The 25,771-nt window shown below is 42.1% G+C and overlaps 1 protein-coding gene across 4 annotated transcripts in view; it reads left to right on the top strand.

Annotated features, from left to right (window-relative positions):
• Positions 1-17,416: 17,416 nt before the first annotated feature.
• The window catches only part of uggt1 (UDP-glucose glycoprotein glucosyltransferase 1), a 120,187-nt gene continuing 111,832 nt past the window's right edge, over positions 17,417-25,771 (top strand). For 3 of the 4 annotated variants that reach the window (XM_020534526.2, XM_048604294.1, XM_048604293.1), the window contains exon 1: positions 17,418-17,637. In XM_020534526.2, the coding sequence (XP_020390115.1) occupies positions 17,610-17,637 (28 nt within the window). In that variant the 5' untranslated portion in view covers positions 17,418-17,609. Of the gene's footprint in view, positions 17,638-25,771 lie in introns of all 4 variants that reach the window. The other variant, XM_020534527.2, reaches the window with a different exon arrangement.

Raw genomic sequence — 25,771 nt, 5'->3', positions numbered from 1 at the left:
GGATGATCAGCCACGATCGTGATGAATGGTGGAGCAGGCTCGAAGGGCTGAATGGCCTCATCCTGCTCCTATCTGCTATGTTTCTATGAAAAATACTTGTGAGCCATTACTTTCATTTTCCTGTTACTCAGACAATTTGTTATCTATGTTGTTGCTGTTCTCTCATACACTTGGAGCTATAATTTTGCTCACAATTACATGGCAATCTATCAAGTGCCTTTTAGAAGTCTCTGTATGCCATAGCAACAGCAACACATTCAGCAACCTCATCTGGAAGCTCCAGCAAGTTGGATAAGCACAATGTTGCCTTCTGAAACCATGTTGGCTCTTCCTAATCTTCCTAATTACACAAAGATAGGTGGAGGGATGGGTAATTTTCAGGAATCTGCAGAAGGACAGGCTCGGAGAGTGGGCAAAGAAGTGGCAGATGGGATATGATGTCGGAAAGTGTGCGGTTATGCACTTCGGTCTGAAGAATAGAAGCATCGACTGTTTTTCTAAGTGGGGAAAGGCTTCAGAAATTATACCAGAAAGGGGCTTAGGAGTCCGACTTCAGTATTCCCTTAAGGTTAATATTTGGCAGTTATGAAGGCAAATGCAATGTTTGCATTCATTTCAAGAGGCCTGGAATACGAGGGCAGGAATACACTGTTTAGGCAAAATATGGGTTGGTCAGACTGTATTTGGAATATTGTGAGCCATTTTGGGCCCTGTATCTAAGGAAGGATGAGCTCACCTTGGCTGGTCCAGAGGAGGTTTGCAAGAATGATCCTAGTGATGAAAGGATTATGATATGAGGCACAGTTGAAGACTCTGGGTCTGTACTTGATGGAGTTTCGAAGAATGAGTGGGAGATCTCATTGAAATTTACAGAATACTGAGAGGCCTGGATAGAGTGGACACGGAGAAGATATTTCCAAAGTAGGAGATATTAAGACATGACGGCGCAGCCTCAGAGTGAAGAGACGACTTTCTAGAACCGAGTAAGGAGGAATTTCTTCAGCTAGAGAGTGGTGAACTCATTGCTGCAGGAAGCTGTGGAGGTCAAGTCATTATTTAAGACAGAGATGGATAGGTTCTTGATTCGTAAGGGAAGCAAAGGCTACAGGGAGAAAGCAGAAGAATTGTAGTGGTTGGAAAGAGGTCAGCCAGGTAGATTTTCTGGTATCACAGCATCATTCTAACATGACCATTTTGATGTGAAGATGTTTATCACAGTAGTTTAAATATAGGCTGCCACTAATTTTATTTATTAATAAAATCGTCTGCTTACATGATACAAGAAGCATCATGATTAAAAAAAACTCTTTGGCAAGCTCAGAGAGACATCAGCATTATTTGTCATTTTTAACCCGCGAGGTCTGTACTCTTAGGAATGTGACAATGACTATTTCTCAGGTTCATACCTGACAATAATTTATCTTAAAGCCTAGGATATGAAAGACTTTGAATACATTTATATCATTTTCAACTTGCATGATTATTGAGTATCGTCATGTTTCACTTAAAATTGTGAGCAAAATGTTTCAGACAGGTCTTTTCAACTCTCATATTCTATTGTTCTGGCCGTGTACTGCAGGCTTTATTCTTAAAATCTTTTCATATTGTTAGAGGTTCATCAAATGAGTGACTGTGTTCCTCTAAAAAATATAAAGAAGAAAAATTAAATGTTCTTGCTGCAAAAGTGGGAAAGAGCTGTTCTATTCACTCTGTATAGCAACTTAATGAGGGTGTTCTTTTTGAATGCAGTTACAATGTCACTACACACAGCTGCCAGAGCAATTCTTTCTCAGCGTATCAAGTACAATTTCTTTCACATTATTTCAACATTGAATGTTGCGTGCATGTCTCACCAAATTCAGGTATAGACCAAAAAAAATTCCAAATATACCTGTGCTTCTCCAAAAACACAAGTAATGACTTTTGGCTTTTGATCTTCTGAGATTGAAGCCGACTTGCCTCTGAGTGGAGAGACAGTGCAATGGAGCTCCTCATTAACAGTGCAGTTGATGTGTGTCCCAAGCGGTACTGACTGTCAGTTCAGCTAACTGAACTTCTGAATCTTGGTGCAATATTCAACGTCTTTTGAGCTGTTGATTATCCTCAGTGTATCTGTGGCCTACTAAACATTGGTGGAACTATTAACTGTCTAGAGAGTGAATGGCATCTCTGGAGCGACTGTGTATTGATGATGCTGAGAATATCCGTGGGGTTGCTGGGTTACAGAGCTGATGCACATCTACAGAGCTGCTCTGTATCCAGTGGAGCTGTTCATATTTTTGAGTATTCACTGAGCATTTGACGGTCTGTGGATCTCTTCAGGACTCATGCAGCTTTCTGTGATTTGGGATATTTTGATTGTTTGATTGCACTGAATAACATCTCGAAGAAGTAAATTTCCAATGAACCTGCAATAAAAAAAAGAATTATTGGTTCTAATGATTATGTGCTCTTATTCAAAGAGCACTCAAAGAAGAGCTGCCTGGATTAAAGGGTATGAGCTATAAGGAGAGGCTAGAAAAACTTGGGTTGTTTTCTCTTGAGCGGTGCAGACTGAGAGGAGACTTGATTGAAGTCTATAAAATTAAGAGATACATAGAGAGAGTTGACAGTCAGAATCTTTTTCCGAAGAGTTGAAATGTCTAATTCTAGAATCCTGCATTTTTGGTTAGAGCAGGAGGTCAAAGGAGGCGTGAGGGGCAAGTTTTTTACCCAGAGAGTGGTAGAAGCCTGGAATGCACTGCCAGGGGTGGTTGTGGAATCTGATACAACAGGGGCATTTAAGGGACTTTTAGACAAATACATAAATATGCAAGGAATGGAGAGATATGGACCAAGGGCAGGCAGAAAGGATCAGTCTCATTTGGCGTCATGTTTGGCACAACATCGTGGGCCAGAGCCCCATTCCTGTGCTGTACAGCTCTATGTTCTAATGGAGGAAGCCACAAGGTAATGATGTAGACAAAGGAAACTGTGTTGTTGAAAGAGGTGATGATGCTGTTCTAGGTCCCCCACAAATTAAGCCTGTCATTTCATCACAAGAGCAGACAGTATGCTGCAGATGGACCATAGAAAGGAAGAAAGAAGCTTAACCAGATAGGAAATAGGAACAGGAGTAGGCCATTCAACCCCTTGAGCCTGTTCAGCTGTTCAATAGGATCATGGCTGATCCAACGTCCTCATGTCCAGTTTTCTGTGTCTTCCCTGTAAGCTTCTAAGATTTATATTAGGCAGAATAATTCCAATTATTGTGAAGGCTCACCATAGGTGCAATGGGTTAAATATGTTTATATCAATTGTGTCTCTTTTACAGAATATCATTGCACATGCCTGTTTGCCAGCTGTTTTGTTTACCCACCACACATTTAAATGCAGTGACTCTGGCAACTTATTATTTTGTAGCATTTGAATTGAATTTTGTATTAATATTTGTCGTCAGCATTGCTAAATTTTGTTTCCTAGTTACTCCATTAAGATTTTGTTTTGATCCTTTTGTCTCTGCTTACATTAACTTCTTTTTGCAGTGACTACTGACTGCTTTTCTTCTTGTTGGCAAAACTTCATTCTATTTTAAGGGTCAAGTAATTTTGCAGCCACTAAAATTGTTCCAATCAGTTCGGGTCTGATCAGTCACTGAAAAGCATTCAATGTCAAATGAAAACAAAATTGTTAACAATCAGCCAAGAACTGGCCAAAAGCCAGTGAAATAGACATTTGATCCCTGATTAAAATAAATTGCTTCCTGAAAAATAAATTGTTAAGATAAAGCTAGGCTAGTAATTCAAAAAAGGAAGTAAATGGGAAATGGAGAATTTATTTGGTATTGCAGGGGCTACTCTTTGAGGTCAGATTCAGATGCACTGTCAGTGTAAGGTGTGTATAGGAATTCTTCAAATCAGGATTTCTATGATATATGAACAATCTTTGACTATATCACAAATAATATCCTATGTGACTGCGATCATGATAAAATTTTCCTTTTTGTAGAATATTTTATATCTCAGATCTATGGAGAGGCAGGACAGGTTTTGATAGGTGTAATGGTTTATTCAAGGTACTTTAAAATATCCCCTCCATGGTTATAGCACTCGCTTCCAGCTCTTTCTACAGCTTTGTTCACTATTTTTTCTGAGTCCACCCCAATCAAGCATAGTGAGCATCAATAGTAATCAGATTCACATTACCAAACCCAAAACAATTGAACACTACACTCCTTACCCTTCTTTTTTTACACAAAAATATTTTTACACAAAATTGAATGGTTTTCCCACCACCAAATCACCATGACATTTTCTTCCACCAACTGACTACCACCAGTAAATTATTTTCATTCTTCTTAATCTGTCTAGAGAACTGAATGCAGTTGACTCTACCTTGAGGTATTTGAACGTGTGCAATATTAAAATGGAAATCTAAAAGTTGCTCTCTGTTCTTTCAGAAAGTGCATTGTGCAATCAATAATGTTTGGAAATCATTCATCCTATGAGAGCTTCTTGTCTTATGTTGTAATATTTCTGTTAAAAGCCACTATAACTTCCTGAATTTGGTGTAACTTGTTGTATACAGCTCCTGAACTACAAGTTTGGCTGAGGAGAGATTTTATTTTTCAAACTAACAAAAATATCATTGTGTTTTTAGCATTACAAAAGCTATGGGTTAAGACTTACATTTTTAAAAAGTATATCAAGGTTTTTGAAGGGATTTTAGCCAAAAGACCCAGCAAGATTTCTTGCTGCATCTTAGCAAAATGTACCTCATTAACTATCGATCATGCCCCTATGGCATCCATCACATTGAATTCTAGCCCTATCTTACTGTGCATCATTCCCAAAATAGCTTGGGGCTCAGTGGACATCCACTGAAAGACTAAATCTCTTGCACCTGCACTGTAAGGCTATTAAGCAGCTGGACAAACATTGGCAATCTGGCATTGCCCCTCTTTGGCAGTTTAATGGCACAGCAACCACAAAGCCATGCTGCTCATAGATAGCACTTATCCAGCCTGACTGACACTCCCTCACAGATACAACCCCATTTTCTCACTGGTTAACCACCAAGCCTCACTCTTCACCTGCCTTTAGATACATCTTGTCTTGACCCTGAATGAGAACCCATTACTCTTTCCCTATTGTCTAAGGAGAAAGGCATGTTGAAAACTAGCACCGACAGATCATACACTCTCCTGTTTTGGAAATGTGTCACTGTTTCTTGGTAATTGCTAAATCAAAGACCTAGAGCACTGTGGGAGTACCTGCACCACAAGGACTGCAACGGTTCAACAAGTCAGTGCACTCGCACCTTCTCAAGGATAATGAGGGATGGCTACAAATGATGACCAGGCCAGCAAAGCTCACATCCCATGAATAAGTTTTCAGGAAAGAGACTATTGCTTTAAGTTTAGAACATGTATCTTCAGGTCCAGGAATAATTGATAGTATCAGTATCAAGACTATGATCATTTTCCATTATACAACATTTGATCAGCACAGAAATTCTCTTTCTTTGCAAAAAATAAAGGCAATAATTAAATAATTGGATTTATCAGTCCATGAAATAAACTATCAAAATCCGATCTGGCTTTTGACTGTGCTTAAGTATCTATGCAAAACTCAAGAGATATCTGTGTCTGTTGTTCAATCATCCATCATCACTTAGTTTCATAGAAATTTAATTGCGCAAATCTGAATTAAATGCAAATCATTGGTTGTGCATGAATGGAAGCAATGAGTTCTGCAAAGTAAATTTCAATTAAGAGTATAATTCCAACATATCTCCCACAATTTTGTAACAAACAGCCTGATTTCTTTGTTCCTTGGTTTAACCTTTTAAATTTAAATAATGCAATCAATTACTAAGACTGAACATGAAAATTTAGTGCACATCAGTATTATGAAGTGAAAATCAATGAAATCATGGGTAGCCAAATCCTTCAACAAAGTGCACACTGGGAAGTCCATAACATGCTATGTCTAAATTTCCAAAATACATTTGACAAAATTTCTCCTGAAAGGATGTCCCTTAAACAATTAAGCTGTTGAGATTCGGGGTTAAATCTGAGCTGAGTGCAAATATGTTGAAAGGCTGTGGGAAGTGGTATGGGAGTACTGAATGGAGTACCCCAGAACAGGATGTTGCTGTTTGTATGATGTCTTGACTTCAGGGATGTAAAACATAATGTTAAATTTGCAGATGATATCCAAGTGGGAGGAGCTGTGTAATCATAGGAGCAAGCTCAAAAGTTACAAAATTAAATGGGTGAAAAGATGGAAATGGACACAGCAACAGCAGTAATAAAAACTTAATGCAGACTTTCATTAAAAACAAATAATGAACATATTGCAAATAAATAATACATGAATGGTGAAAAAGCCAAGGAATTCAGTAATAGCACAAAATAGTGGCTTTATTAGTAGGCCAACATGTCTTGGAGGGAAAGAATAGGTGATGTCAATTTGTTGCCATTGTCCAGCCATTGTAACAAATCCAAAAATGATAAGACGTAGTTTCAATAATGAAAAAGCTGAGAGAATGGAATCAATTTTCTGATTGACCTTTGCTTTTGTGATACAAAACTTCATGGACACTTGTCTCTGGAAAGGGAAACAGTTTGTTGAAAGTGCCTGCAGCTGTTTGCTATCCTGACCATGCATTTTTTGGGCTCTTTTGTGATCTTCTTCTCCTCACCACCTACCTATCATTTCCATTCGGAAGTAAATCTTAGATTTTTTTTGAACAAGAGTGCAATCTGGCTCCAACATCCTTATTCCAATTTAGGGGTGTATTTGAATGCCAGTGAGAAATTATTGCAGATAGGGGTGATATTGGTGAATTATCGTTCTTCTAATATTGTCAATGAGGCCTTTGAAAATTGAAACCAACTTTGCTGTGGCTTTACTGTATCCAGCATAGGTTTCTTAGGACTTGCGTTGAATATTGGGGAAACAGAATTGACCAGTAGAACAATTGAGCATTTAAACCTCTCATTGACCCACACCTGAATAAAAGCTCCTTTATTACAAGTGGTGCCTCAGATCTCTCTGGCAAATGCTTGTCAGAGATAGAGCTTGTTTTCAAGGGGAACTAATCAGTATGAATGTGTGCATTAAACATGTTGAGCAACGCAACAGAAGAAGAAGCTATCACCATCCATGGCAGTGACAATGTGCTGTGGTGGGACAATATGTGCAAAGCACACGTGCCAAACTCACTGGGGGGAAAAGCCATGTTTGAGTATTTATAGACAGACATTTTAATTTTGTTGACTTCTCCAAAGAGCTCTGCATGCTAAGTATGTCAAGTCAGCTAGTGAAAGCTCTGCAGCCTCCCTGGCAAAGCCCAATACATATTGAACCTAGATTATAAACATAAACAGCAACTATGAAAATGATCATCACTGTTGACCTTTTACCATTGGATCTTCCAAAGCACTGGTGGAGACATCTTGAGGGTCTTACTGTTCACTGCACGTAAGTGCACAATGTAGGTGGCTGATGAACTGTTTTCCAGGGCTCGAAGATATGTAAACTTCCATTGTGATGACAATAGTCAAGCATGAGCATGCATTCTGATTTGCCTCTTTGCCTGGATTCCCACAGGCACTCATATGTGAGAATCCAAACAGAACCACAGCAAACAAGAGAGTTTAATAACTGCAGGGGCTCACCATTTATCAATGCATAAAGGTTCCTTTGGTTGTGTAACCTAATTCCCTGGGAGCTGTCAGACACATTCATGTATAGAGTTCAATACTTTCAATTCCAGGAAACAGATTTTAAGAGCTGGATTGTAGGAAGCAAGTAATTTTCCCTTCAAACATATTTCATATGATATGCAGGCACACTGCAATGAGAGGCATATGACCACCAGCTGTGTCATAGAGAGAGCCATCAGAATGTTGAAGATCCACTTTGGGTTCCGCATGGGTCTGGACATGCCCTTCGCTACTAGCGATAACTACTATCCTTCTGTACAAACCAGTCTGGGGTTCCAGAATGACAGTCATATACTGAGAACCCATACACCATTCCTCAGCAGCAAAGATTGCAGCTGGGACAAGAGCAAACACCTGATCACTCATCTTCTGTTTAGGAACATGTAGAAGAGGAGTAGAATGAGGGTGGGTCATTCATTGTTGGGCTGTCTACTTATATTGTTGCCAGCATACCACTAGGGATGCACAAATGTTATGAAGGTGCACCTGCTGTGAAACATAACAAATGAAATCCTGTAGTCATTGCCCATTGCTCCTAACCCTTTTTGCTCATCGTCAGTACTTTGATCAGTCATCTACTCATTGCACATTTGCTCAATTCATCCAGCCATGCTCTGACATTCATCATGAAACAAGTGAAAGGGCAAATTACCCCTGGAGGAACGCAGTAACGGGCAAAAAGTGCAAGTGGTGCAAAATGTTAGATTTTTTGTGATGTTATGCTGTTAAGTTTCCTTCTAGTTTATAATAGTTTGTCAACCACCTGCATACTTCATGAATTTCTTGAACTTCTGCATTTTACTGATTCAATCTGCTGCATCCTGTGCAGTTTGGGCTGAGCTTGAGACGAGCTGCACAGTTTTTGTCCTAAGTACTGAGATGCCTTTGTCCAACAATTTCTAGTCATGTTCTGGAGTCTGATGAATCTGCATCTTTCCTCCAACACATTAACTTTAGAGCATAACCTGAATATGGGATAAAATGGTTAAGTGTTCTTTTAACTATTTGTTCCACAATGAAAAATGTTCAAATATCGGTGCACTATTCATCTGAATTTCAAGCAGCAATGCACACTGTTCCCTTGAACTCACTTTAATTTCAAACAGTACTCATTATGATGATCACCGTTCCTAACTGCATGGATGGTCAAATCTGCTTGCATTCTTAAGACCAGAAGAAATAGGAACAAGTGTATACTATTCGGCCCTGAGAGCCTCTCTTCCATTCAAGAGGATCATGGCGGATTTGACATTCCTCCAATCCACTTTCCTATATTTTCCCCATGACCCGTTCAATCTGCAAGTCTTCCATCTGTCCCCAGTGTAACAGACCTCCAGCTTCAGGTGCTGACGGTAAGGGAGGGCACCAAGCAGGGAAACTCAAGTACAAGGACCTCCACCAGCAGGTGGCTACAGTCAAGGAGAACCTTTCTGAAAAAAAATGGTGTCTTTGGGGGAAGCATGGCTCATGGGAAGAAGGAGTAGACAAATAACGGGATCTTTGGTGCAGTGTAAACTACAGGCTTCATTCCATGTAAGTACTTTCTTGCTTAACAAGGTAGTTCCCTGATGTCAATAGAATAAAAACTCCCTGCTTCATGATCTTTGGGCCTTCTGTGTGCTTGAACCTCAGATTAATTGAATGCATACATCTTACAGTGCAAAGATCATAAACATGACAATGATTGCTGTAACCCTTTGTTTTTGGTACAATATGTTAATCTTGAGTGTTTCTGCAAATCCACAGAGTACATACTTTGATTGCTTCTATGTTCTGAGTCCATGAATAGTCTGTTATCATACAAGAATGTTTTAGTCAGGACAATTCTGAGCTTATCGTTTAAATCAGGTTGGTGTGTGAATTTTACCTTCTGAAAGAAAATATCCAAGAGTTATGCCAATGCAGTCACAATGGATACATCCCTATTACGTTGTAAGCGCTACTAATAAATTGGTCACTGTTTAGTGGTCAGGAAAGTCACTTAAATTTGAACAAACACACAACTCTGAAGAAGGGTCCTAACCTAAAATGTCAACTTTCCTGGTCCTCTAATGCTGCCTGGCCTGCTGTGTTCCTCCAGCTCCACACTGTGGTTCTGATTGCTCAAACTATGTCCTTAGTTAGTGTATTCATGGTGTCACTGTTTGAAAAATATCATTTCAGTTGACAGATTGTTTTAAAAGTTCAGTTGAAGGTCTTCTTGGTACTTGGGATATGAAACTTTGAAAATTTCTCACGATTACTAATTTACAAACTGTCTTTGCAGTGCAGCCACTTGACCCTTTAATATCAGTAAACTTTGAAGGCAAATGCATTCTTGCTGCAAGATGGGACACAGGACCTACCAATTTCTCCACCTAAAATTGGCCAGTGACCAAATTGAGGGATGAGGCAGTATGTTGAGTGTTGGCTGAAGTGGGAGTCTGGGAGACAATGTGTGAGAATTTAGAGTAATCTGATTTGAGTTCTTACTTTTATGCCCCCTTTTGCTACCATCCTCATCCCTCTCCTAGACCAGTGCCATATCTCACCTACTATTCTGCTACAGATCAGCCAAATGGAGATAAGACATTTTGATAGGCTACAGATGCAGTAACTGTCACCCTGGTTAGGATCAGGGATACGTTGGAACTCCCATCATGGACAGGATGGACAACTTTGAAAAATTAATCTCCATGGAAGTGATTCCCCTTTTTACGAGATGGATTCTCCAAGCATCACCCAATAAACAGGCACTAACGAACCCAATTTTTTCTTGTCTACCACTGTTCTCTGAAGATTGGCATTTAAATGTTGGATGTAACCTGTGCACAGTACACTCATGTTTAAATCATTTGAACAACTTCATTATACAACAATCCCGAAATCATTCACTGAATGTGAACGTGTTTGCATGTTGCATAATGGGTAGTGAAAAGTCTTGAAAAACCCTTCTAGTCATGTCATTCACAGCTTTCTGCTGATGACTGAGGACAAAACATTAATTGAACCTGCTTACATGAAAATGGCTTTAAACAGCATAAAAGGAATTGTATTTTTTCAGTCATGAAATCTTATTAAACAAACCTTTCGCAGGCAGAAAGAACTTAAACTGGCATCATAATTCCAGTATGTTGGCAGAGATTGAGTGTATTCAGATTGTCTTGTTAGGTTGTGTAATTCCACAGATCATTTGTCATAAAGCAATAAGGCACAATGCTCTACTTTGAAGCAGGAAGCAGCTAACAAGGTGGATACATTCTGAATGCATCATTTCAGGCTGAATGTACATAGCATTGCCTGTACTCCACAATTGTCCTTTAGTGTCCAGGAATTTAAGATTAATGTCCTGGACTCTGCTGTGAGCAAACTGAGAGACCAATATTGGAGCAGTAAAGAAGTGATGAATTTTCCAATTTATTTGAATGCTTTAATTTATTGGTGATAAAAATATAGGATACAGGAAGAAAGGCCATTATATGAGGCCAGCTAATCAGAGACATTTGATGCAGGCTTCAGGAATAAGCCCAAGCAAAGCTAAGCACCAAGTTCACTGGAATCATCCCTCTCAAGTGGCTGTAAAAGCTCACATGGCACTATTTAGAAAGAAAGAATCTGACCAATATAAATCCTTCAACCAATGTCACCAGGACTGAAGCTTGTTGATGAGGTGGGGGTCTTGTCAGCCACGAGAGAGCTGGTGAAAGTCCTGTGCTGCCTTTAGGCAAGATCTATTGGAACTGTCACCAGTCAAACATTGGCGAGACCACCAGAGGACCTTTGCCTGGAATTAGGTCCCCAGCGGGGTGGGTGCCTAATGACAGCTGCCAGTCAGTCAGAGACAGGCAATGCCATAATGTATGAGACTGGGGTTGCTGCCTGAAGGACACCCAGAATCACAAGGGACCAGATGTAATGTAAGAGATTTGTGGGTTTCTGGGATTGAAAGTCACTAAAAGCGGGCAGAGAGTGGCTGTCTGTAAGTAATCCCCTGCCTGATGTTAATTTCCTTAGTCAGGCACCAAGTGCTTTTGTTCAAGGAACCCTGTTCCCTCACAGATGATCGAGCAGCTCACGGGGGAGCATCTATCAGGAATGCTGCATGGAGACTCTTCCAGCTGGGTTAATCCCAGCAGAAGCTAAAGCCCTCAATTGACTACTTAAATATTTCAGTTGGTATCAGGGGTAAAATAGCAATGATGGACCTTTCTACCAAGAACTTAGAGAGGGTGAAGGTGTGCTACTGTGTCACCTCACCTCACCCTACCAATTAATTGCCCCTCCTATCTCCTGATGAAGTTTACTGTGTAATAACAGTAGTCTTTCTTCATCAAAAGTAAACACTGGACTACAAAGCACCTTGGGGCATCCTGAAGTTACAAAATATGCATATAAATCTCAGTCTCTCCATTTTTTTTCCATGATTGGGATTTTAGTGATAGAGTCATTAAATTCTCAAAACATGAATGAGTAATTTGGGCTGCGACACTAGCTTCTGATGCTCTGTAATTAAAACCAGTTAGAGATGGTACATCTGTCTTCATCAGGACTTTGTGCTCAGCTTCTGGATTCTCAACCTAAGACCACATGACATCACTGGACCAGGTGGACTTAATTCGACTTCATATTAACTCTTTCATAACTTTTATCTTGTGTAAGTAGTTAGAAGTTCTTGGACGATGAGCCTGTTGGTGTTAGGAATAGTTGTTGTAAGATCCATTATATTTTGAAGGGAAAATAGTTGTTGAATTGTAAGATACAGGAGCATGAGAAAGAATCAGTTTTGGGTTATCCCAGTACAGACACATTGACGTCCTTGTGTGAAACATTGAAAAAAGGAGCAGGAGTAAACCATTTGGCTACTTGAACCTGTTTCATCATACAAGAAAATAAAAATTGATCTTCAATTTCCCTGGTTCCTAAACTTTCCCCACACCCCATAATTTACTTTAATATCCAATGAAGTATTGATCTCTGGCGTGAATGTACCTGATAACTGAGTATCCACAGCTGTCTGGGCTAAGAAATTCCGAAAGATTCACATGCCCTTGAGAGCAGAAATTTCTCCTCACCTCAGTCCTAAATGAACAATCCCTTATTCTGAGACTGTAGTCCACGGTTATAGATTTCACAAACAGAGAAAGCGTTCTCTCAGCATCTACCCTGTCAATCCCCATAATAATTTGATATCTTTCATCTTGCATTCTTCTGAACTTGAAGGAATATGAATCTTTATTAAAAAAAAAATCAAAAGAACTGCTGATGCTGGAAATCAAAAACAAAAACAGAAATCGTTGGAAAACCTCAGCAGGTCTGGCAGCATCTATGGAAAGAAATCAGAGTTACTTCAGGATCTGCTGAGTGACCTACTGACCTCCTCAGAGGAAGGGTCACCAGAGGAAGGGTCACCAGACCCAAAACATTAGATCTGCTGAGTGACCTACTGACCTCCTCAGAGGAAGGGTCACCAGACCCAAAACATTAACTCTGTTTTCTCCTTTACAGATGCTGCCAGACCTGCTGAGCTTTTCCAGCAACTTTGTTCTTGTTCCTGATTTACAGCATCTGCAGTTCTTTCGGTTTTTAGTTCCCCAGCACTGTTGTTGACAGAATCCTCAGCCAGGTCCAACCCATCTCTCACAGTTCAGCCCTCACACCCTCCCTTCTCTCCCCCAACAATAGGGTCCCCCTTGTGCTCACCTACCATCCCACCAGCATCCACATCCAGAGGATCATTAGCTGCTTTTCCTGTCACCTCCAGTGAGGTCACCATACTACCAGAAGGATGTGGATGCTTTACAGAGAAGGTTTACCAGGATGTTGCCTGGTACAAGGGATTTTAGCTATGAAAAAAGTTTGGATAGACTGGGTTTGTTTTCATTGGAATGCAGGAGATTGAGGGGCGACCTGATAGAAGTTTAAAAGATTGTGAATGGCATGGATAGAGGGTGAAGTATGAGGCTTTTCCCCAGGGTGGAGGGATCAATCACTAGGAGATGCAGGTTCAAGGTGTGGGGGCTGGGTCAAATTTAAAAGAGCTGTGCAAGTTTTTCGCACAAAGGGTGGTGAGTGGCTGGAATGGGCTGCTGGAGGAGGTGGTGTAAGCAGACACAATAGCAGCTTTCAAGAAGCACCTGGACGAATACTTGAATAGCTCAGTGCAAGCTGGAAGAACATCTCATTTTCCACTCGGGGATCCTGCAGCCCTCTGGACTCAATATCGAGTTTAATACCTTTAGGGCTTGAGCTCTCCCATGTCCTTACTCCAAACCCTGCACACCAGGCCTTGTTATCACATAGCCTGCCATTACACACAATCTATTGTTAGCCACTAACAGTCTCTATTAATAACTATTCGCCCTCCTAGCCAGATCATTCTCAACTCCTTTGTCTGTCCAATTGTTCTTCTCTCACTTTGGACTCTATCCCCATCCATCGTTTACTCCTTATCCCCTCCCTCTACCCTATCGTCTGCATATAAACTGACATTTTCCTAGCTACCATCAATTCTGAGGAAGGGTCACTCTACCTGAAATGTTAACTTTGAATGCTCTTCACAGATGCTGCCAGACCTGCTGAGCTTTTCCAGCAATTTCTATTTGTTTTCTCCAATAATTTCGGTATCCCCATTTTTTCATGCTTTTCCAATTTTGATTTATATTCCGCCAGGCACTACACTGCTGCTAAGGAACCTAGGGACTACCCTCAGTAGTATTTTTCTGTTTTTTTAAAAAAGTTTTATCCAAACTGATTCTATCTCTTAAAACAAAGAACTATGGGTGCTTGAAGTCTGAAACGAAACCAGTAATTGCTGGAGAAACTCAGTAGGTCTGGAAGCATCTGTCAAGATAATAGAGATGGTAGGAACTGCAGATGCTGGAGTCTGAGATAACCAGGTGTAGAGCTGGATGAACACAGCAGGCCAGGCAGCATCAGAGGAGCAGGAAGGCTAATGTTTTGGGTCTGGACCGTTCTTCAGAAAATGAACACCTTGTTACGTCAAGATAATAGCTCTGCTTTCTCTCTACAGACGCTGCCAGACCTATGTTGTAAGCCCTATTCTATGTCTCGATATTCAGAGCACAATTCCTTTCTGTACTGTTCTTATTCAATTTTTACCTAACATCAAGGATATCCGACACCTGTTCTACTTCAATATGTCTTTGAAAGAACAACACTCCTGAAATATTTAAATGCCAAGCTCAGTCACTCTGCAACCTTATTACCATAATAGCCCTTGGATGAACATATTTATTTTGTAAGGATTTATGTTTTTATTTGTCTTTTTAATTAATAATAATTCTTGTTTTGCCTGGTCTGTGCTTTCTATCAAAGGCAGAAGTCACATGACACCAGGTTGTAGTCAACAGGTTTATTTGAAATCACAAGTTTTCGGAGCGCTGCTCCTTCGTCCGGTGAAGTGAAGCACACAGGCACAGGCACAGGCACAGGCACAGACTTTACAAAGTAAGAAATTACACAACACCAGGTTATAGTCCAACAGGTTTATGTGAAAACACAAGCTTTTGGAGCTTCAGTCTTTGTTAGGCTAACACCTGTAGAAAGACTGAGGCTCTGAAAACTTGTGTTTTCAAATAAACCTGTTGGGCTATAACCTGGTGTCGTGTGATTTTTTACTTTGTCTATCCCAGTCCAACACCAGCACCTCCACAGCACAGAATTTATAGGCACAGAGATCAAAAGACCGTAGAAATGGTGTGAGTGGAGTGTTAACAGGCTGAATAATAAGTTTCAGCAGGTGATCAAAAGTGTCAGATTGTGTGAATGAAGTGTCAACAGCTAGTTAACAAGTGAAGGGATGACCTACAGTCCAATTAATTGATGCAGAGAGATAATTACAAAAAATTAAAAGGTGGTTTTGGAGTCAAACCAAATGGCTGGAATAACATGAGAGGTATAAGAGTCGCATACCGAGAGTCTAACCAAAGTAATAAGTAATCCAAAACGGTACAAACTAAAAAAGGTAGAGAGTTGGTGTCAAAACAGGACAGTAAGGAAGATTTTATTGATACAGAACAGTGTGGTGGGGTCACGTGAATCCAAGATCATGGTTGAAGCCGTCTTCATGGGTACAGAACTTGACTGATCAGTGTCTGCTTGGTGATTCTGTGTTGTTGTGTATCTCGAAGGCCGCCTTGAAGGATGCTTACCTGAAGATCAGAAGCTGAATGTCCTTGACCGCTGAAGTGTTCCCCGACTGGGAGGGAACATTCCTGCCTGGCGATTGTTGTGTGGTGTAAATTCATCCATTGTCATATCCTCTGCACAATCTCGCCAATATACCATGCCTCAGGGCATCCTTTCCTGCAGCATATGAGATAGACAACACTGGATGAGTCACGAGTATCTGCCGTGTATGTGGTCGCTGGTATTCCCACGTGTGGTGGTAGTAAACACGACACAACCCTGTCATGGCAACCTCTGCAAAGCATGCTAGATCATCGACATGGATATTATTTAATCATATCGTAGGTCATCCCTTCGCTTGCTATTCAGCTGTTGACACTTAGCTCACACCGTCTGATACTTTTGATCACCTGCAGAGACTTCTTACTCAGCCTGTAGACACTCGAGTCACACCTTCTGTCTGATCTTTTGATCTCTCTGCCTATAAATTCTGTCCCTGTGTGCTTCACTTCACTTGACAAAGCAGGATTTCAAATAAACCTGCTGGACTATAACCTGAACAAAAACAGAAGTCGCTGGAAAAGCTCAGCAGATCTAGCAGCATCTGTGAAGAAAAATCAGAGTTAACGACTCAGGTCCAGTGATCCTTCCTCATAACTGATGGTAGCTCGAAAAATGTCGGTTTTATGTCCAGAAGATAGAGTGAGGGAGGGGGTAAGGTGTAAACAATAGATGGAGATAGAGCCCAAAGAGAGAGAACAACAGTTAGACAGACAAAAGAGTTGATAACAATCTGGCTATGAGGGTGAATAGCTGTTAATGGATAACAAGAGGTTGTGTGTAATGGCAGACTGTGTGATAACAAGGCCTGATGTGTGGAGTAGGGGACTGGGACATGGCACAGTTCAGGCCCTAAAATTATTGAACTCAATTTTGAATCCAGACAGCTGCAGGGTCCCCACATGGAAAATGAGTTGTTGTTCCAGCTTGTGCTGACCTTTGCTGGAACACTGCAGTAAGCCTGAGACAGAGACGTTGGCTAGGGAACAGGGTGGTGTGTTAAAATGGCAAGCAGGTGGAAGCTCAGTGTCTTTTTGTTCTGTGGGCAGATTGTAGATGTTCTGCGAAGCGGTCACCCAGTCTATGCTTTGTTTCTCCAATGTAGAGACCATGTTGTGAGTAGCGAATGCAGTAGATTAGGTTGTGGGAAGTGCAGGTGAAATGCTACTTCACCTGGAAGGTACATTTGGGCCCTTGGATACTGGGGAGGGAGGAGGTAAATGGGGCAGGTGTTACACTTCATCAGTTACCTGAGGCATTGGCGTCCTGCTACCATTTACACATTCACTGCCTCTGCCATACCCAGTCTGATTGTTGTATTTTAAACTCAGATTGTATTGCCCTTCATATCCTATTGTTCTTGAACCCTTCTACCTATTTACTATTAGTTGTTGCATTGTGCTCTCAATGATGAGGACAAGGTTGCGCTGAGCTTCTCTACTGCTGCAGTACTGCCCAGAGCCCAGCAGGAGGCACAGTGACCCAGAGTGGGTCCTTTAGACAGCACAGTCGTTCTGTCGGATTGCCTGAAATCCTTTTTCTAAGAAATCACATTTTGTGTTACAAGTCGCAGCTTCCATTGCGGTGCCGGGTGAGGCTGTGATCGACGGTGTGCTCCTTGCGACCACGCATTGGGTCGCTAATTTATTGCTGGCTGAACTCGGGACGCCCCTTTCCCGGGGTCCTCCTGGGGTTGCTGTGGAGATCCAAGATGGCAGCGCTCTGGGTGGCCGGCTTCGGTAAGTGAAACAGGAGGAGCAGGGTCGGGGGGAAGGAAACGGGACCGGGTGGGTTTCGGAACCGAACTTCGTGACGAGCTGCTCGCTGGCCCGTGGCGGGAGGAGGGAGAAGCGAGAAGCGACCCGGCGGTGCGAGTGGCTTCCACCCTCGCGGACGGCCGGTTTTTGACGGTTACACCGAGTCGCGCTGCTGCCAGCTGTGTGTGGGGGAGCGGAAGAGCGGGGGTCGGTGGGGGGGGGGGGGGGGCCCTATGGAAAGGAGGGGGGGGGGCGCCGCCGCCCCCGGGTTTGGGGGGCCGGGGGGGGGAGGAAAAGAAACTGGTGGTGATTGACAACGTGACCGCCCAATCAGAGAAGCGGCCGGCCCCGGCCGTGCCGGGTTTTGACCAATCAGCGGGGGCGGGGCTCGTGGGCACGGCGGTTCCAGGATTCGGACTCGCGGCGGCGGGGACACGCTGAGGATTCTGATTGGAGGAGGAGAAGCCGGCGCTCGAGTTCCGAATGTCAAGCCTGGGACTACGCCCCATTCTCCAGCTCCGCCTCGGCTGCAGTACTGCCACTGGCACCCGGCGTATACGGTGCAGCTGCAGGCGCTGGCACCCTGGGGATATTGTGCACCATGACACTGGCACCCTGGGGATACGTTGCAGCTGCAGGCACTGGCACCCTGGAGATAATGTGCACCGTGCCACTGGCACCCTAGGGATATTTTGCAGCTGCAGGCCCTGCCACCCGAGGGACACTGCACACCTCCAGCACTGGAATTTCTGGGTACACTCCACAACAAGCACCGCCACCACACCCAGAGTTAGCAGCAGCACACACACCCCATCCCGTGGGGTGTACCATGCATGCCAACATTGGCACTTCCAGGGACACTGTGCAGTCGTGGTATCCCACGCATACTTTGTACACTGGCACTGGCATCTCAGGGAAATGATATAATTGCAGGCCCGGCATCCCATGAACAGATTGCACACTGGTGCTAGCATCCCTGCAGACACTGTGCAACCACAGCACTGGCATCCTGGGAACACCATGCACAAAGTACTGACATCCTGGTGTCACAGTACACAACAGTACTGGATTCCTGCACATACGGTGCATACCACGCTGACATCATGGGTTCGCTATTCGTTCAAGAACAGATTTTCTGTGTTGGAAAATGTTGAGAGTGACGGTCATCTGGGGAATGTTGCCAGACCCCGGTTGCACATGATGGATGCAGAAAGAGAACATAGTGGTAGGAGACTTAAGAGTGTGGGTTAAAGATGGGTGTTTCAGCAGCTGCAGATGTGACCCAAGGATGTATGTTGCTTCTTTGTTCCTTGCCAGAATTAAGGATGTTACAGAATGGCTGCAGGGCATCCTGAAAGGGAGTGATGAACAAAGAATGTGATTCACATTGTAACCAATGATATGAGTGGAAAAAGGGTGAGGTCTACAGAATTTAGGGAAGTAAGAAACAAAAAGCTGCAGCAAGAAAGATTGTAATTTCTGGATTGTCTCAATGCTACAGGCTAGTGAGTTGAATAATAGGTGGAGAGAACTGATGAATGTGTGTTTGAAGAATTGGGGGTTTAATCAGTAAGTTCACTGATGACAAGATAATTGGTTGTGTAAATAGTGATAAGGAAAGCTTTAGACAGTGGGTGGCATAGATGGGCTGAACAGTGCCAAATGCAATTTAATCCTGAAATGTGTGAAGTGAAGCATTTTGGGAGTATGAGCAAGTCAAAGGAGTACACATTGAATGGTAGCACTCTCGGAAGTACTGAAGATCAGCCATTGATCCTTAAAGGACAGATAAATATGTTAGTTAAGAAGGTATTTGGGAAACTTGCATTTATTAGTCAAAGCTTATTATTGAATGCAAGGGCAAGGAGGTTTTGATGGAGCTTTATATAACATTAGTTAGACAACAAGCGGGAGTTCTGTGTAATTTTGGTTGCTATGCTATAGGAAGGAGTGAATGCACTGGAGAGGGTGCGGTGGAGATTCACCAGGATGTTGCTTGGACTGGAGAAATTCAGCTATGAAGGGAAACTTGATTGACTGGAGTTGTTTTCCCTTAAAGCAGAGAAAGCTAATTGAGGTTTACTGAATTCTGAGGGGTGTCGTGGGAGAAATGTTTCCCCTTGGTAGAGGTGTTTATAACCAGGAGGGCAGTTTTAAGTAATGAGCAGGAGCTTAAGGGAGAATTTGAGGATCCGGCAGGATGGGTATCTGGAACACACTGCTGAAAGGTTAGTAGAGGTGGGAATCTTCAAGACATTTAAGAAGTATTTAGACAAGCACTTGAAACACCCTAGCATATAAGGCTACGGGTTAAGTGCTGGAAAATGGGATTAGAGCAGATAGATACTCAAAGACTGGCAGGAACTTGATGGGTGAAAATGTCTCTTGCCCTGTGGTAAGTCTCTGACTGCAGCACCTGGAAGCATGATGTGACTGCAGCACTGGTTCCCTCTCCCACCAAGGCACCATGCAATTATAACACCGAATACGATGCAATATTCGTACAATCACACTGCAGGGGAGTCCCAGATTTACAAACATCCAAGTTACGAACACTTGTACTTACAAATATGATCAAGTACGGGATTTAATTTTCAAGACCTTACATAAGAACATTTCCTGGATTTAGGAATAACTGCTATCCATTGTTCTGTGTTGCATTCCAATTTGTCTACAGATTGACTTGCAGATTCCAGAATGGAATCTGTTTGCAACCCAGGGTTTGGGTATTTTGTCATGTCAAAATACATTGGTCTGAAGTGAAAATAAGAGGCTATTGGTATCTTTCATTCCTGAAGTATTATAGTATGTAGCACTATGTCTATATTCAATAAGTAGTGCTATTCCACAGTTAACTTCATGAAAGCGGTATCTTTCTGTCTGTCTCAGTTGAAATACATTGAATGACAAGCAGTTGCTGTATTTGGGTAAGTGCAAGTACCCTCACCAATGAGGTGATATGCTAATTGCTGCCAGTAAGTGTCTGGCACTGAAAACGAACTTCTCCAAGCGTGGAAATTGGCTCTGTCCTAATTAAGACTTCTTGTCAATCTTTCATTTCTGCTACGGGTAATAATCGTGGAAACCTTACTTTTACTTTCTGTTTCTCTTTTTGTTTGATACAATTATTAAAGGTTGCCTTTTGCAATCTTTCTCTGATTTTACATCAAATTCATGCAGTCAAATTCAAATTTCCATCTCAGTACTTACACTGGTAATTTCACCATTATTCAGTCTGGTTGGTTGAGTTGCATATTTTCTGTTTATCAGGTGCCCTATTTCACTTACTGCAGTACAGGAAGTCTGTGTTCAATGTTGTCCTTTTACTGTTGTTTCACTGTAATGTTGCTCAGTTATTAGGTCTAGAAATCTCGAGAATCATGAGATTCATTTTAACATTTACTGTGGTGCCTTACTTAATAGCTACCATTTTGGATCATTTACAAACATGATCACATACCAGAGTTTAATTTTCAAGACCTGACAACAAATATTCCCTGAGGGAAATGGGTATTTTTGTAATGTCTCTTCGCCTGTCAGACTTCAGGCAACTCCCAGATTTCTGACTTTTGGCCTCTCCTCATCCACCCTGCTAATCAAAGGCTTGACGTTGGATACCTGCCGACCATGCTTCAGACTGCCCAGCAGATCTATTGCCCTCGACATTCTTTCCCCACAGAGACTACCACAATGAAATTGAAAAAAGGGTGGGCCAGATGGCTATTAAGTTAATACTACAACTGAAAACCAAGCAAGTGTAAGAGGTTGAGTGGGAACTGCAAATAACAGAGACAGTATGAGAAAAATCCGGACCCAGATGTAGGGACGTACCATTATACTACAAGCAGCTTCAACAATTTAACTAGATTCCCAGGCTTGGGCTGACAAGAGGCAAGTAACATTCATGCCACACCAATGCCAGATAATGACCAGCTTCAGTCAGAGACAAACTAACAACGGCTCCTTGACCTTCAATAGTCTAACCATCACTGAATACCCCAATATCAATATCCTTGGGCTTACCGTTGACCAGAAACTCAACTGGTCTCAGAATATATACATATATATATGTATATATACAGTGGCTGCAAGAGCAGGTCAGAGGCTAGGAATACTGTAGCAAGTAACTCACCTTGTGACTCCAGAAAACCTGTCCACCATCTATAAAGTAGAAGTCAGGAGTGTGATGGAATATTCCCCACTTGTCTGGATGAGTGCAGCTCCAACAAGAAACTTCACACCGTTCAGGATAAATCAGCCTGCTTGATTGACACCACATCCACAAGCATCCACTCCCTCCACCACTGAAGCTCAGAAGCAGCAGTATGTACTATCTGAATCAGTACTTCCAGCGGATTGATGGGATTGGTGGTTGCATTGTTGGCAGCGTGGTAGGCCTGGTGTGGTGGTGGTGCCCCGAAAGCAGGACTCCTGGAATCGACTGTGCGGCAAAAGCGTGCCAAAGCAGAGGAGATTGAGCTCTTGTAGGACGTGCGGTCCCAGCATGGCTAAGCACTTTAGCAAGACTGTAATGGTCAAACTTCTGGCTTTATTACTTCATTTTTCTACTTTATACTAAGAAAGTCTGTAATATTTAACTTTATTTCTTCTGTTTTTACACTATACTAAAAATGAATGTAATGTTTAACTTTGTTCTTTGTTTCTTTCTATCTTGTTCTCAAGATTTTGTACCTAAGATGGCACCGTGTGTGGCAACATTGTACATTTTTCACTGCACTCCTGAACTTTTGTACTTGAGTACACGTGACAAGAAAGCCTAAATCTAAGTATCTATGAGATTCAGTGCGGAAATTCACCAAAGATCTTTGTACAGCACCTTCCAAACCCATGACCACTTCCATCCAGAAGGACAAGGACAGCCTATATGTGGGAGCAGCACCACCTGAAAGTTTCCTTCCAAGACAGTCGCCATCATGACTTGGAAATACTTCACCATTCTTTCAGTGGCACTGGGTTAGAATCCTGGAATTTCCTCCATGGGGCAGTTATGTGTCTAACCACAGCACATGGACTGCAGTGGTTCAAGAAGGCAGCTCACCATCCCCATGTAAAGGGTAACTAGGGAAGCGGGTATAATATGCTGGACCAGTCAGTGATACCCATGTCTCACAAATTGATTTTTTAAAAAAATTCATAAACGGAGGAATAGTGCTAGTTGGAGTCACAGAGTTGTACTGCATGGAAACAGACCCTTCGGTCCAACTCATTCATGCCGACCAGATATCCTTCATTAATCTAGTCCAGTTTTCCAGCATTTTCGCCCATTTCCCCCCATTTCCCTCTAACCGCTTCCGATTCATGTACCCATCCAGATGCTATTTCAATTTTGTATTTGTACCCGTCTCCACTACTTCCTCTGGAAGCTTATTCCATACGTGCACCATCCTCTGTGAAAACGTTGTTTCTCAGGTCCCTTTTAAACCTTTCCCCTCTCACCTGAAACCTATTCCATTTAGTTTTGGACTCTCCTACTCTGGGATTAAGATCTTGGCTATTCACCCTACAAGCTTCTCATGATTTTATAAACCTTATAAGGTCACCTCTTAGCCTCTGATGCACGAGGGAAAATAGCCCCAGCCTATTCAGTCCAACCCTATAGCTGAGGTGCTCCAACCCTGTCAACATCCTTGTAAATCTTTTCTGAACCCTTTCAAGTTTAACTACATCTTTCCTATTAGCACTTAAAGGGAGTTACAAATGGATCAGAGGACACTGCTGAAGCTGAGGAGCTTTGTCATGCTTGCAAATCTACCAAGCCAAGTGACATCTGCCCACTTGCTGAGTTTAAAGTGATTAGTCTTGAATTTAATGTATAGAAAGAACACTCCTCAGTCATGTGCCTCTCTACTAAGTTCCAATGTTGGAGGTTATCTGGGTAGGAACCCTGGCTTGTCTTGAACCTGTTTAGCAGGGGCCAGTCCTGCTGTTGTAGTTCAAAGTATGCCACTGACTTTGTGTGTTCCTCATTCCTTTGTCAAATGATGTCTCCTGGTAGATGGGTACTTAGCTGGTGAATTGAAAATGTAAAATCATAATTGAAGTGCAGTATGGATGGTTTCAACCAGACTGTGAGTTTTTGTCAGTCACTCAATGGGTGACGATGTTATTTATGAGAGCAGGAAATCAGAGGAGTGATGTTGATTGGAGAGTTTCAGTCATTAATCACATTATTGCATTCAGTCGAGCGTCAACAAGATGTGTGTTAAGCTCTGCCAGGCAGGTGCACAGTATTGTGCTTTGGTGTATGGTCGGGCAAGTATTGAAGTCTGGACTGTTGAGGTACCTGGACTCCGTGTGGATCCAGCAAGTTTGGTTAATAATTTTTTTTTTTGTTGCTGTTCAGATAGTCCTGGAAGGACAAAGTTCTATCCAGAGTCACTCTGAAGAATGTTGTGTTGGGATCATGCATTAGTCTCTGACCATCCTGCTGATTATGCAGTTCATTTTTGGCACTAACATTGTAGAGATGAAATACACTGTAGATATAGAGGAATTCAGTGTGAGATACCAGGTACTGCAGTTGACTGTCAACTTTTTAACTGTCTAAATGAGGGATCTGGTTCAGAGTGCAGAACGTTCGAGCTTGGGTAGCACAACAGCCGTTAGTTATTCCTGCACAAGCTATGCCTGGAACCAGTTGAGATCCAAGTCAGGATCAGGCAGACATGTCCGTCTCCAATGCCTCTTCGCTGGTGGAATCCTGCAGAATGTTCATAGTGGAGTTTCAGCAGTGATGATGCCACTGAATGTGAAGAGAGATTGTCTTTGCCTGGCAGTTGTTCAATGTGAATGTTACTTGCTGCTTATCAGCCCAAGAGTGAATAAGACATGGTTGTTTCAGTATCCCCACTTCTGTCCTTTAAATGAAATAAGGGTCATTGAAGCAGTTGAAGGTGGTTAAGTGACTTGGACACTACCTTGATGAACTCCTGTAGTGATGTCTGGGGACAGAGATGATTGACCTCCAATAGCCATTCTACTCATTTATGATAGGTATGACTCCAACGAGTCACTCAAACTCAGTCAAATGTGGCCTTGATGTCAAAGGCAGTCAGTCTTATTACCTTTGATATTCACCTCTTCAGTCTTGGTTGCTCCAAGGCTGTAATGAGGTCAGGAGCTGAGTGATCCTGATTCAAGTCAAACTGAGCACTAGTAAGCTAGTTATTGCTGAGAATGTGCTGCTCAATAACACTCTTGGCAACCCCTTTCATAACTTATGCTGATGATCAAAATTAGAATGGTCGGGCTGTGTTTGGCTTGGATTTTGCTTGCTGCCTGTGGGCATGTTGTTGGATAGATATCTGTATTGTAGATATACTTTAGAACAGCTTGGCTTGGGGCTGGCTCGTTCCGGAGCACAAGACTCCAGTTCTATTACTCGAATGTTGTCAGAGTTCACAGTAATTGATATTGTGTGGAGTGAATCAAATTTCTTTGAAGATTGGATTTTGTGATGCTGCAGACCTTAGGAGAAGATCTAGATTGGTCACCCAGTTAGCTCTTGTGACTGAAGATGGTTGCCATACTTCAGCCTTATGTTTTGTTCTGATGTGCTGGGTTCTTCCATCCTTGAGTACAGTTTTGCAAAGCTTCCTTTTCATGTAAATTGTTTAGTTGTCAAGTACTATTCACAGATGCATTGGGACTGTATATCTTAGAAATGACCTTTTGGGTGTGGGGCACCTAGCTCTGTCTGTTGCTTGTTGCTTGTTGTATCCTGAAAATGAAGATGGTGTTTTGTTTCCATAAGGACAGTGATGTGTAATATGCCAATATTATCATGGACAGATACATTTTTGACAGATAGATTGGTGAGGACAAGGCTTTTCCCGTTATTTGGTTTCCTCACCAACATTTGCATTACGCTGAAATTAGTCAGAGACAGTGAGCACAAAGTCTGACCCATCATCAATAAAAATAGAAGTTGCTGGAAAAAGGTTTTCTGAAATTCTAAATTAGTTTCAGACTTAGCACTGCTGACTAATTTTATTTAAGTATTTCTTGGTTTGCCTCTAGTTTAAACAACTATTTACTTCATGAACATGCATCTTTTAAAAGGGACAAAGTGCTAGGCAATACAGCTGTCTGTGAG

This window comes from Rhincodon typus, chromosome 13 (genome assembly GCF_021869965.1).
Source record: "Rhincodon typus isolate 14 chromosome 13, sRhiTyp1.1, whole genome shotgun sequence".
Taxonomy (NCBI): domain Eukaryota; kingdom Metazoa; phylum Chordata; class Chondrichthyes; order Orectolobiformes; family Rhincodontidae; genus Rhincodon; species Rhincodon typus.
The sequence above is the reverse complement of the archived record's forward strand: the minus strand, read 5'-3'. Positions and strand labels throughout refer to the sequence as shown.